This window comes from Hetaerina americana, unplaced genomic scaffold (assembly GCF_022747635.1).
Source record: "Hetaerina americana unplaced genomic scaffold, ioHetAmer1.1.p SCAF_3, whole genome shotgun sequence".
Taxonomy (NCBI): Eukaryota; Metazoa; Arthropoda; class Insecta; order Odonata; family Calopterygidae; genus Hetaerina; species Hetaerina americana.
Genome location: NW_027286874.1, coordinates 71711657 through 71724613, shown reverse-complemented (window position 1 = coordinate 71724613; position 12957 = coordinate 71711657). Strand labels below are relative to the sequence as shown.

General features: G+C 36.5%; 1 protein-coding gene across 1 annotated transcript in view; it reads right to left on the bottom strand.

Annotated features, from left to right (window-relative positions):
- Positions 1-12957, bottom strand: part of LOC139690224 (large proline-rich protein bag6-B) — a 42144-nt gene that overhangs the window by 11760 nt on the left and 17427 nt on the right. Inside the window, exons 9-14 of the mRNA XM_071587535.1 lie at positions 12467-12655; positions 10256-10616; positions 7353-7769; positions 7195-7274; positions 6776-7007; positions 327-454 (exon numbers count right to left, since the gene is read on the bottom strand). Of these exons, the coding sequence (XP_071443636.1) occupies positions 327-454; positions 6776-7007; positions 7195-7274; positions 7353-7769; positions 10256-10616; positions 12467-12655 (1407 nt within the window). The remainder of the gene's footprint in view (positions 1-326; positions 455-6775; positions 7008-7194; positions 7275-7352; positions 7770-10255; positions 10617-12466; positions 12656-12957) is intronic.

Sequence of the window (12957 nt, the reverse complement as noted above, 5' to 3'; positions counted from 1 at the left end):
AAAATTTAAACTTTGGGAAGAATAAAAATGGTCCAACTCCAGAGTGAGACAGAGTGAAGCCTTGCTCAACCCAATGGCTTACCTCCATGAGATGGCCAAATATCTTCCAATGAATATTCAGGGCTATTTATTCCAGACTGCAATACATAATTTCATGAACTAAAATAGTGAATTGACCTATTCCATGAAAAATAAAACCTAAATTAGAAAATAATTGTGTCTGGGTTGGAAAATTACCTTGAGTAAATACAACCTACTGCCACATTAACAGTTTTGTGGCAATAATGAGGAGTGTAAATGAGCCTGAGTTAAGCCTTTCAACTAACCTCACTTTGAGAGCTCCCTTGCCTAAGCTGATTTAAAAGCCCCAGCCATGAGAGTTCTAATGGCACATTGAGCTGGTCTAGTAATCCATCATCGGAAAAATCTGTAGCGATGAAAGTCCGTCCTTGCCCTGAAATCAACAACAAGAGCTATAACAAGGTCACAAAAACAAAAACCGGAAATAAACAAGGGTTATACAATTTCAAATAGAAATATCAACAATAGAAAAATGTCTACATTTTGAAAAATAAAAATCCAATAGATGAAAAAGGATTGCTGCCACCCACAGCCCTCAATAAAGACTTGAGCACAAAACAACTACGAATAAAATGGCATTTACAAATAAAACATTGTTAATTTTTATTTATTCAAACACTTTAAGATTAAAATTTTATATTTCAATTGATTTCCTTGAGAAATTGTGGTCCTAAAATTAAATTAATGGATAAATGGATTTGGTATAAATTATAATGATCATAATATTCTCATCATTTTAAATGAACCACGAATATTTTTTTTTTAAGTGTCAAGAATATATATGTACACATAAACATTAACACAGTAATCAACCTAAAAGTCGGTTTGGTAGATGATATTAGAGCCAGTACTAAGCCCGCCGGCGAGTGAAATTCACACATCAGGGTAGGGGGGCCAGTTCCTTTCCCCGTGCCGGTTACGGTTTCCCAGGAAGAACAGGTACCCAAAAAATTACACAGCTTGGGTGCAGCTGAGGGTGCCTTGAGAGGCTTGCCCGGGAATCGAACCCAGCTCCAGTAATGCACTACCCCTGGGCTACTGTGACCCAAAAAAAAAAAAAAAAAAATATATATATATATATATATATATATATATATATATATATATATATATATATATATATATATATATATATATACAGAAACAGATATAAGGAAAAGGGATAGGAACACATATAAAGGACGAACACAATAAAGGTGGGGAAGGCGGAATCGAACGGATCACAAACTGTCCTTTCCTTTCCTTGTGTATTGTCTATTTCTCCTTTGGTGGGTGAAACTGCCCCCTGACGCCATCTCTTGGCTGAAAGAATCGGGGCGCTTGGCGACATATTAGACCCACGGATCTCAGGGTAAATTGACTATCCTCGATAGCTCAAGTGGTTAAGAGCATCCGCCCGGCAAGTGGAAAGATCCGGTGTTCGAGTCCCGGTTGAGGAAATATTTTTACTCTTGTGATCCGTTCGATTCCGCCTTCCCCACCTTTATTGTGTTCGTCCTTTATATGTGTTCCTATCCCTTTTCCTTATATCTGTTTCTGTATATATGAGTATTTATTCGCCGTTTGGCGGGATTTCGTGTTTGAATGTATATATATATATATATATATATATATATATATATATATATATATATATATATATATATATATATATATACATATATATACCCAAATTCTGAAGCTATGGTTGACAATTTTTTGCATAGAGTTGGGTCTACTGGTTATTGCTAGGCGAATATTGTGCTTCAGTTGGGGAAGGGTGTTTGGACAATTATGTATATATATGGTATAATATATGAATGTATTTTTTAAAATACCCCCATTAAAAAGTAACAACGGGTTAAACTGGGTGAGCATGCCACTGAATATTGCCCCTCGAAGAAATTAGGCACCCAGGGAAGTATTACCACAAAACCCTCATTGCGGTTCATGCCATGAGTGCCATGGCTCCATTCTGCTGAAATCACAGATTTGCAAAATCCATTCAGTTGCCATTTGGCAGAAAAAATCTTCGAACATGTTTACATGGCGATCACAATCCACTGTAACTGCAGCCTCATTCTCTTAAAAAAAATAGGGAACAATAACCCACACACTGTTTAGAGTGTGACAGTGCACACCAAACATTGATATGTTCACAATGAAGGGACCTCTCAGGCTATGGGATTGTTATTAATCCTGTAGCACAGCTTCCACTAGGTCAGGCATCCAGAAAGATGAAGATGTGTCTCATCACTAAAGAACACAATTGCATCATCAGGCAAAGTTTCAAAAAATGTTTTACATTGCATTTTTCTGAGCAATAAAACGCAAAGTAGGTATTCTTGCACTATAGTCAACTGGCAAGGATGGCAGTGGAGGTCAGCATGAAACATTTGCCTCACAGAATGATCAGAAATTCAGGGGTAGCTGCGCGCTTGCATGTAAAGAACCAAGGAGTTCGCAAAAAAGAGATTGCCTTACTGCATAGATGTTTTGGGCTGATCTCATGACCCATTTCACTGATGATCTTCTCTTTTCCATGCTTCTATTTTCCCTGAACGTGTTTACCTACGCTACAATAATTTGCCAGCCAGGAACGCAAGCTAGGGTGGCAATGTTGAAATGCCCACAGAATGCTTGCTACGTGGTGACCATCAAGCGTGTGCCACACCCTGTAAAATATATGCAGAATTGAATAACAGTTTATTGTAGAGGGTTTTTGCTTTGAATCCATTTTTTCTGCCTCCTTAGAATTTCTCCTAGCAATCCCCTCTCCTCTCCTCAGAATTAATAAAACCTCCTCATTTGTATTACTTTCAGTCCACTTCACCATCTTTCTCCACACTCACATTTTAAAGCCTGCAATCTACACATATTATCCTGCTTCAATGACCATGTTTTTGTGCTGTATATAAAAATGATCCACATCAAAGTTTTAACGAGCCTTTTCTTAATTGCCTTACTCAATGTCCCTGTGATCAACCTCTCTCATCCTTGTGAAAGCTTCTTTGCTTAACGCAATTCTTCTCCTTATGCCCTACTACTTGGACCATTTTGGTCCAAAACATTCCCAAGATAGGTAAACTGTTCCACCTATTCTTGTTTTTACCCTCTATTTCCACATTCATCTCCAGAGAATATTGCATAACCTTTGTTTTATTTACATTTATTCTCTTCACATACCTACATACCACATTGAATTTCGAATGTACTCAGTAATGCCTGAAATCTTTGGCTGACTGACACAATAAAGCTTGATTATCAGCAAACCTTTCTGATTTTATGAATTCCTCACTGGCTTTCTTCCCTATCGCCAGTTCTTTCTATGCCTCTCCAGTGATTTCCTCTACATATACATCCTGTATGTTGAACAGCACAGGTGATAATTGACAACCCTGCCTTCCTCTTCCTAACACTGCCCATCCTGACTCTATCCCCTACTCGCACCAAAGCAGTCTGAGACATGTAGGGGGCAGATTAGTCTTCTATCTCTCTTATCCATTCCTATTATTGGAATATATTCAATTTTTTTCCCCATTCACTCTGTCAAAGCTTTTCAAAATCTACGATCAGGCCTGATTGTATTCTATAGTCTTCTTAATTAGTAATCTCATTACTGCAATGGCATCATTTTCATGTATGTCTCTCCCCTTCCTAAACCCCAACTGATCATTCCTTAGTTAGTCATATGCCCTGCTCTCTATCCTCTTGCTGTCCTCTTGCTGATGATCCTGAGAACCACTTTAGTTGTGTGTGATATCAAACTCATTGTTCTGTAGTTCTCACATGAAGTAGCTGTTACTTTTTTTGGAATAGGAACTAACACTGATCTCACAAGGTATTTTCCCAAACCTTCCAGTAGTTTCACAGGGATGTTGTCTATTCCCATGGGCTCGTTTGATTTCATTTCCCTTAACACACTTTTTATCTCACCATTGAATAAGCATGGACCCTAGCTATCTTCATCTACGTCACATTCTCTTTCCATGCCTAACCTCGCTGGCCTAAGCTCTTTACCATATGGTATTTCTATATATTCCTTCCATCTCTTTGGGATCTTCTCTGCTTCAACTATAATTGAATTTTTCTCATTTCCGTCATCATTTTTATCATTTCCTCTACTATAATTGCTAAAACAGATTTTCCCTTCTTATTTCCCAAAAATGTTTTAACCTTTTTGTATCATAGCACACCAATTTCAGCCTTCCTCAGTAAACTTTCCATATCCTCGCACTGCATCTTCCACTACACTTCTTTTGCTCTATTTTTTATTGGTTTTAATTCATTATTTAATGCTTGGTACTTCCTTACAACTAGCTCTCTATTTACATTCTTCTATTTCCTTCTCTTATCTGTTTTTCTGATCAGCTCATCTGTAATCCTTGGTTTCCTTGTCCTTTTGCCATTAACAATTCCTCTAGTTTCTTTTGTGGTTTTTGATATCCCTATTAATGAGACTTTCATTTGTAAAAAACTTAGGTGATTTTTGTTTTGATTGCCGGTTGTGCTGTGGCCACAATTGCAGGTCATGCCATGTTTGCTTCTGAAAAGGAGTCATTAGTCATGGAATCCAGTGTACTGGCACCTATGACATGTACAGTTCTTCGTGAATAATTTTCCACACACTGCCTTAACTAAGATCAGCCTCATTCATGATCATTTGGATCGTTGCTTTTCATTCTAATAAGATTAAGTTCTCCACCCTCTTCACTGTGGCAGCATCATCTGTGAGTGATTGTCTTCCACTTCTTGGATCGTCTGTGAGGGACATTTGGTCAGATTAAAACTCAGTTTCCACCTCACAACTGTGTCGTATGATGAGCTAACATTTCCATAAACAGCTATAATTTCATCGTGGATATGCTGGGCACTAACCTTCCAAATGAAACAACTTAATCACACTGTGAGCCTCTAGCTTCTCCATCAATAGCTGTAATTTACAGCAATAGGTAAATAAGGAGCAATTAATACGTGATTAATTTTATCCACATATCTCAGTTATTTCTTAGCGATAATAACTTAAAAATGATACCCCCATGTATTTATTAAATTGAAAATGTCAGGTGTAATATAAAGCAGAGAAGCATACCCTTAAATGTATGACACTAATGCCTACAAATTAAAATAAGGTATATTTTTATTGATTAAAAGGAAATATTTCTTGAATTTTATCGAAAGTCTAAATAAAAATAATTGAAGCCAACTACAGGTTGGGGATACAAGGGATAATGATAATAAAGGTTATGAGTAATTTTCCACACAATTTTTCTCATGCTGTGCCTTTCAATGCATGTACAACATCTTCCATCGGTGTGTACCATCTGGAGATGGCACATGATCATTGAAACACATAGCATGGAATAAATTCTGAAGAAAATTACAACAGCTTTTGTTACCAACAGTCATGTTTATCCGAAAGAATTTAGAATATGAAGCTATAGTTATGGAAGCTTCGGTCTCGCAAAGAAAACTTCTTTATTAGCGTGAAATCAGGTTAAGGCCCATAAATCAAAGTCAGCAAAAAGCCTTGCTACTGAACTGAAGATACATCATGTTATGATTCCTGATGGATTAACTTTTCAATTGCAGCATCTGCATATTTCAGTCAATAAACTGTTTGAAGGATTTACACATAAAGAGTGAACAAAGTGGATAGAGGCACCAACCCACTGACAGGTAGAATGAAATGGCCATATACATGACGTTCTCTAGACATACATTCTACATCTAGAGGATGGGAGAAAAAGTCTTGGGAGAAAGTTAAAAGTGAAACTATCATTAGGTCTTTTAAAAAATGTGTAATTAGCAATGCGTAGGATGGAAAAAGTTGACATTTTGTATGTGAAAAGGGACACTTTCAAGGAAATTAACTACCAAATGACTTTCGCAGTAGTGATGATGAATTTCTGAGATTCCACGACGAATAAATGTTAAATAGTTGCTAATTTTTAATGGTAAAAATTCCATTTTCTTCATTTTAAGTGTTAACATTAAACATAACAGTTTCAGGTTTAACTTTGTGGAATTCCTTCATTATGGGGGTAAAAAGAAACTTAACATTTCCACTAAAAGGATTTAATATTTCACGGCCATGGTTTCGATGCTGCTCATCGTCATCAGGTGATGATGTTATGGTCATAAGGAAGGTTAAGATGTCAGGAAATGTTAAGTTTCTTTTTACCTTCATGTTAACATTAAATTCTTTGATTGTTTTCCATCAGATCAAAAGATATTTCATAAATCTTAACCGTAAAATCTTAGTGAGGCATTTATTGTGCCGATGTATCTTATGGGCAGGAAATGTGGTACAAGGAAATGATGCAAAAAACTAAATACTTGACCAAAACATGAAAGGGTGACAGCTGTCAAGTATGCCATTGCAAATAAACAAATTGTTAACCAGAAATGTAATTATAAAACACTAGGCAGTAATTTGAACAGAATCTGATTATTATAAAATAATCACTAAAAACAGTGCAATAACTAATGATTGCAGCATCTATTACAATAAACTCACTCGATTGAAATTTTAAAATTCAGTTGATAGATGGGTCAATCAACATAATATCACATAACCTACACCAAAAAATCACAAAGCATAACTTATTGACGAATTGCTTAATCCAAATAATGAAATTTTCCTTATTTCCTTAGCAATATTGATGTGCACTCGACACCTTTCCAAGACACTGATTAAAATTGTGACACTCACTTCTGGTCTGTGTACTGGTTGCACTACTGGCAGATGATTCACCTTCTGCTGGCGATGAATTTGAACCTCTAGCACCCATTCCACTACCCAGCCAGTGGTTCACGAATGCTATCAACAAATCAAGCCTTGACATATTTTGCTGAGTAGGTGTTTCCGTAGGAGTTGACTCTGCGGCAGCTGGTGCTGATGCTTGTGCTTGTTGCTCAGTAGCAGCACTGGCCGCAGCTTGTTGCTGCACATGGAGGTAAAATCACATCCATTAGATGTAACAGTGAATGTCTTCAAGATGAAGATGCAGATAGGTAAAAAGATCACATGAAAAATTCATACATGACCACTTCAAACCAATTTTGAGTATTCCCTTAAAAATCTTTCAATGCGTAACCACATTAACTATGATTACAAGGCATCATACTTACAGGTCTAATACGACGGCGTGGTGAGTTCAAATGATGTGAACCACATGGCAGGAATGGATCAAAACTGTTAGCTCCCAAGCCTAATAAAAACAATTTGTACATGTTAGCCACAAATTCAAAAACAGCCCAAATGCAATAATCATAATTTGAATAATTACCTTGCAATGCCGCTGGTGCTAATTGCACATGAGGTCTGGAGGTTGATCTTGTCTGCGTGGATGTGGTGGGATGTGTGGCTGTGTTGCCACGAGCCTGGCTGTTTTGTCCACCAGCACTCCCGGCATTGCCTCCTCCAGATGTAGTTGTGTTTCCTGCAGATGATGATGCTGCTGATGATGATGATGCAGCTGTTGTTGCTGTTGTAGCAGTAGTGCTGGATGTTGTGTTGCTGGCAGATGCAGTGCTGCCCCTATTCCTAGCTGTGGCACCCCCTAAACCTCCATTTATTGTAACAGTGGCAGTGTTGCCTGCTCCCCGTCCCATCATCATCTGGCCAGCCATGGCCTGCAGCATATTTTCAAAGAGTTCAGCTGGAGGAGGTCTTGGCCAGGTAAAGCTTTGTTGTTGTGTATTACCTAGTAAAAAACCACGAATGCTACAATTATTGAAACAATTAACATATGCCATGAAAAATTTCTCATCAGAATACAATAGGCTCCAGAATTTTTCAAAGGTATCTCAATCCCTATTTGAAGTGCATGTGAAGAGTACTTCATAAAGTAAGCCATCCGTTGGATGGGACATTTAAATGTGGATCCTTCAGTGCCTTTCATTAAGATCATGCTATTGCTGATGCTGGGTTTCTCTCTAATCTTCATCCATTCCCAACTACCATATTACCCACCTATCCCTAATGGTGCAAACCACCATAGCCGTCAGTCATCACTCATAATTACTACTATAATGAATATTCTTGAGGAACACACTCCTTATGGACCACTCATTTACTCTCGAAAAAGACAATGAGAATTGCTTTCCCTTTTGATTTGTTCATTCTTGCCTTTTTGGGCTGGGGGATTGCTCGGTGTGCCATTAATGAGCTTTGGTATTTTGTTTCTGGGTCGTATTCAAAAACCCAGGTTTCATCACCAGTGATGATTTTGTCCAAATAATCTGGTTCATTTTCAATACATTGCAAAACTTGACTAGAAATTTCTGCTCGGTTGGTCTTTTGGTCGTCTGACAACACCTTGGGCATGAGCTGGGCGCACACTTTCCTCATTGATTAATCTTCAAAAACAATGCAAAATACAACAATAGACAATAAGTTCAGTTCATTGGCAACCATCTTGATACTCAATCGACTATCAGGGCCCAACAATTGTTGAACACGAGCCACATTAATTTCGGTTTTGCTGGTTGATGGCCGCACACAACGTTGTTCGTCGTGAACCTCTTCCCGGCCCTCCTTTAAGGCCTTTAACCACCTCAAAACTTGTGAGTAGGACAGAGCTGAGTCCTTGTAAACCTCACGAATCATTTTGTCAGTCTCCTCTAGAGATTTTTTCAGTTTAGCACAAAACTTAATCGTATAACGTTGCTCGATCGTCGATTCCATTTTTTTCGTGACACGGTCGGCACGCAGATGTTTACAATAACTGACGTCCTACCCCTTCCACAGCTTGGAGAGCACTGAGACTGGCAAAGCTTAGCATGCCGCCACCTAGTCCAAGTGGTTCAATCCCATTCTGACCAATAGGGCGGTGCTAGAAATTCAATTGCATTACTTTCGGAACGCACCCTGTATGCTTTGGTTGGATGCAAAAACCTGTACACATAGAAGCTAACTGAAAAAGAAATGACTAATTTGAAGAATAAGGTATCTTGGACCATATGCTGTAACAGCGCATTCTTGTGCACTAAAGTCTTATGAAGGATTATATTTGGTAAAGAACACCACAAATTTGCTTTAAATGGCGATAAGGAGTAAGCAGCAGGTCTTATTTAAATGAGTGAAAGTGGGTACCACAAAAGATTTGAGGGGATTTTAGGCTGGCCTCCCATTTTATGAGAAGGGAAAATCACTGAACGATAGCCAACTGAACAATCACAATTATCAACATGAAGGTTAGTCTGAGAGGTGAGACTAGAGCTCATTGAATGCCAATCTCAATGATTCGTGAAATTCAAACATAGGAGCCCCAGCTACTTTCTCTGCATCAATTTGGTTTACCAGAAGAATGACAACTGAAAAATCACACAGCCTGGCTGAGGCTAAGGGTGCCCGGAGGTATCATTCAGTATAAAATCTGGTATCTTCAGACAGTAGCTTAGAACTCTTTTAAGAATTGAATCATAAAGCATTTATGTACGACAACAATAATTAATTTTCAAAATCAGTTCTTCAATAAACAGTAAAGTGCATGAATTCATCCAAACAAATTAGTTTTCATATCAAATCCAACTTAAAACCATTATTTACACAGATCACTAAAGCGGTACCTCATGGTTCTATAAACAGCATCAACTTTCTCCAGGACACAAATATTCTATGATTGTTTCCTTATTTAGAACAGGAAAAGGACACACTGTGGCCTGTTTCCACTAGGGATATGGTACAAGTTGTTTTTGTTGCTGACACCAATGCATTTCATGGCACCATTGAGTAGATAACATTTTTGTACGTAAAAATATCATCACAGCTTGCTCATTTTAGAAAATGAAAACCACCAATGACAAAGGTCATGGTACAAATTGTTTCCCAATTGTTTGCAAATTCCAAGATAAAGGAGCTTTTTAAACCATTTAATAATGCTAATACACACAGTTTTAGATTTTAAACTAGAAACAAATAATTAAAAAACTATGATGAATGATATAGGTGAAAAATTTTCATTTTCACTCCAAAAAGGCCTTAGATTAAATATTGAAAAAATCATCTATACCTTAATCTAAAGTAGCATTAAATGAACATCTTACTAATAAATTTACCTAAAAGTATTGGCTATTCCTAATATACCGTTTCAAATTCAAGTCGCAGAGTCTTGAAGCTACATTATTATTTTAAGACTAGACAAGATAAATAGCAGATGAAAAAAATATACATCTGGGTTTTACTTACCAGTGGTATTGGAGTTAGTATCATTTCCAGAAGCTTGCGAAGTTCCATTTGTGACCATAGTAGCTTGAATCGAGTCTATTGTGGCACCGGCTTGACCCAGCTCCATAATAAGTTCTACGTTTCCAGGAGTAATGCTAACGACAGGTGGTAATCCCATGGGAGGTTGAGACCTAGAGGGGCGATAGGCTGTGCGCAAAGGAGCAGTTGAAGTCAGAATTGGTTCTGAAAAGCCTGGTGGATCACTACTTTGATTTGCAGTGGCTGATGCATTTGTTGTGGATGAAGTAGAATTTTCCGATGGAGACTGCTGCCGGGAGCCAGTAGTGGCAGCATTTCGATTTCCCATTACATTTATTTGAGCCTGTCAGAATAAAATGTATCAAGATTTAGGATGTATTCACATCTAGAATCCCTCTCCTGTTTAACACCAGAGATGTGTTGTGTTAACAGTGTTGCAATGCTAGTTTGTTCAGTGTAAAAACCTTGAAAAATCAAACAATTACGAATGTTAGTCAAAAACCAATAATCAAATCCATGTTTTCATTTACAACTGTGCAAGGAAAATATAAACACTGGAAGTGAACAGAAAAATAATAGGCACCAAATAAACAATAGGTTTTCCTAGCAATGCCGGTTGATATTTGAGCAGCCAATTGAATATGTACTACAATTAGAATATACTGTAATGAGAACAACCAAAAAGGTAAATTAAGTTAATAGCAGAGCAAGGACGTAAATAGAAAGAGAATTTTTGTACATGTTCCCTATGCTCAATTTATATTTGGAGTTATAATGGGAATTCAAATAATGAAGGAAATGGTGCAAATTTTCCTAATTCACCATTTTGAATTGTTCAAAGCCTTACTTATAATTCATCTGAGTTTTTTGAAGATTATCATTTGTGACTGCAAATTCTTCCTGAAAATCTCCAGACACTAAAACTTTTTAACAGTTTTGAAGAAGTATACCATTTAAACATCAATAGAGTAACTTAAACTTATCTGGTCTAACTAATTTAACTAATTAATTCTGGTTTAATTAATTAAACTTATCTGGTTGCTCTAACAGGTTGGCCAGTAATGAAATGGTTTATAATTAAAGTTTTTCTCCAGGTTTTTAAGAGTAAAAAATTTGTTTTTCAAGTTTTGGGCAACAAATTTTACAACCTTGGTTTTTCTCATGTAATCCATATGATGCCGGAGAATTCACATGCACAAATATTTCAGTATTTTACCCATCAGCATGGATAGATAATGAAGTCAAATAGTTTGTAAAATTTTTATAGTTTACTTAAATATAAATCCTGCTTACGCAAGAGAGATTACTTGGCTGAGTTTTGGGGTCAAGCATTGAAGTTCTTGCCTGTTTTAAAGTTTTGGATGAATGTTACCAGTTTCATGAAACCTTCCTCTTTTTATGGTTGCATTCAGGAATTACAAAAATGGAAACAATTATTGAAATAACATTCCAGATTTAAATGAGATAACACCATGACCTTGCCAGGAACTGATATTTCCTAGAAAATTAACTGCTTGAAAACAGAATGTCACAATAATATTTAAAGCTTTTTATTCTTTGGAAATATTCTACACCTCTGCAATTCCACTGTCCATGACACATTTATCTTATGGAAAAATAATATTAACTATCCAAAATTCCAGGTTTTTCTAGGATTGTTTTTCAAGGTTCATCCCATTTACTGTTTTCTAGGTAGTTGGCCACCCAGTACATTTAAGATAACAAGTATAAAATTAAAAATCACCAAAAATGGATCCACATCATTTATGAAACTAGCCTTTCATTATTTGCGACACTGCTATTTAAGTTAACACTGATTTTACTTAGCCTATTAATATCCTAGACTGAGGGCTCATTATAAAAAGAAGCAGCTGTGCATAAAGTTGTATGATACCACAACAACGCCATTCTATGAAATGAATAAAATTCTACTTGCTTCCTTATATTCTTCCATTCCTTAAATTTGAATATTATGTTAACTGATCTTAGATTAATGGGCACATGCCTGTTTCCATTAATTAAACTTTATAAGTGATATTTATACAACATTAACAGTAACTGATCTGCACGTGGAAATCGCATCATTTTTAAAGCATAAAAGCCATTCGATTTATAAATAAATAACTAGTTTAACTCTAAAGGGGAAGTATTTTTAAAGAAATACTTCCAGATAAGTGAGGAGTGCATAGCTACCTGAATAGGAATACCAGCTTGTAAAACGGCAGAATGCTGAATCACTAATGGACGACTTCTAAGATTTCTAGGAGGGGGTTGAGAGAAATCACAAATGATATCACTCATGGCATGATATGCATGTGAGAGGAAATGCATAACTTCAGATACAGAATTGAAGGTTCTCTGCATGTTTTCAGCTGTTTCCCCCTGAGAATGAAAAACATTGTTTTTATAAAGCATATGATAATTCGTGGAATGTTACCATTACACACAACAAATAAAATTTTTAATGTACACATAATTGGATGATATGAAGGTAAGGTCCATCATTAGGTATGTTACACAGCCTATCCCAAGAATATGGATCATACATTTTTTATTCATAATAATTATTACTTTATTCATTTTGATAAATGGTACAACCCTATTAAATTTCATCAATATAAATATTTCTTTTTAAAAATCTTGCTAACTATTGTAATACAGAAGTATTAATCCCAGTATATCAT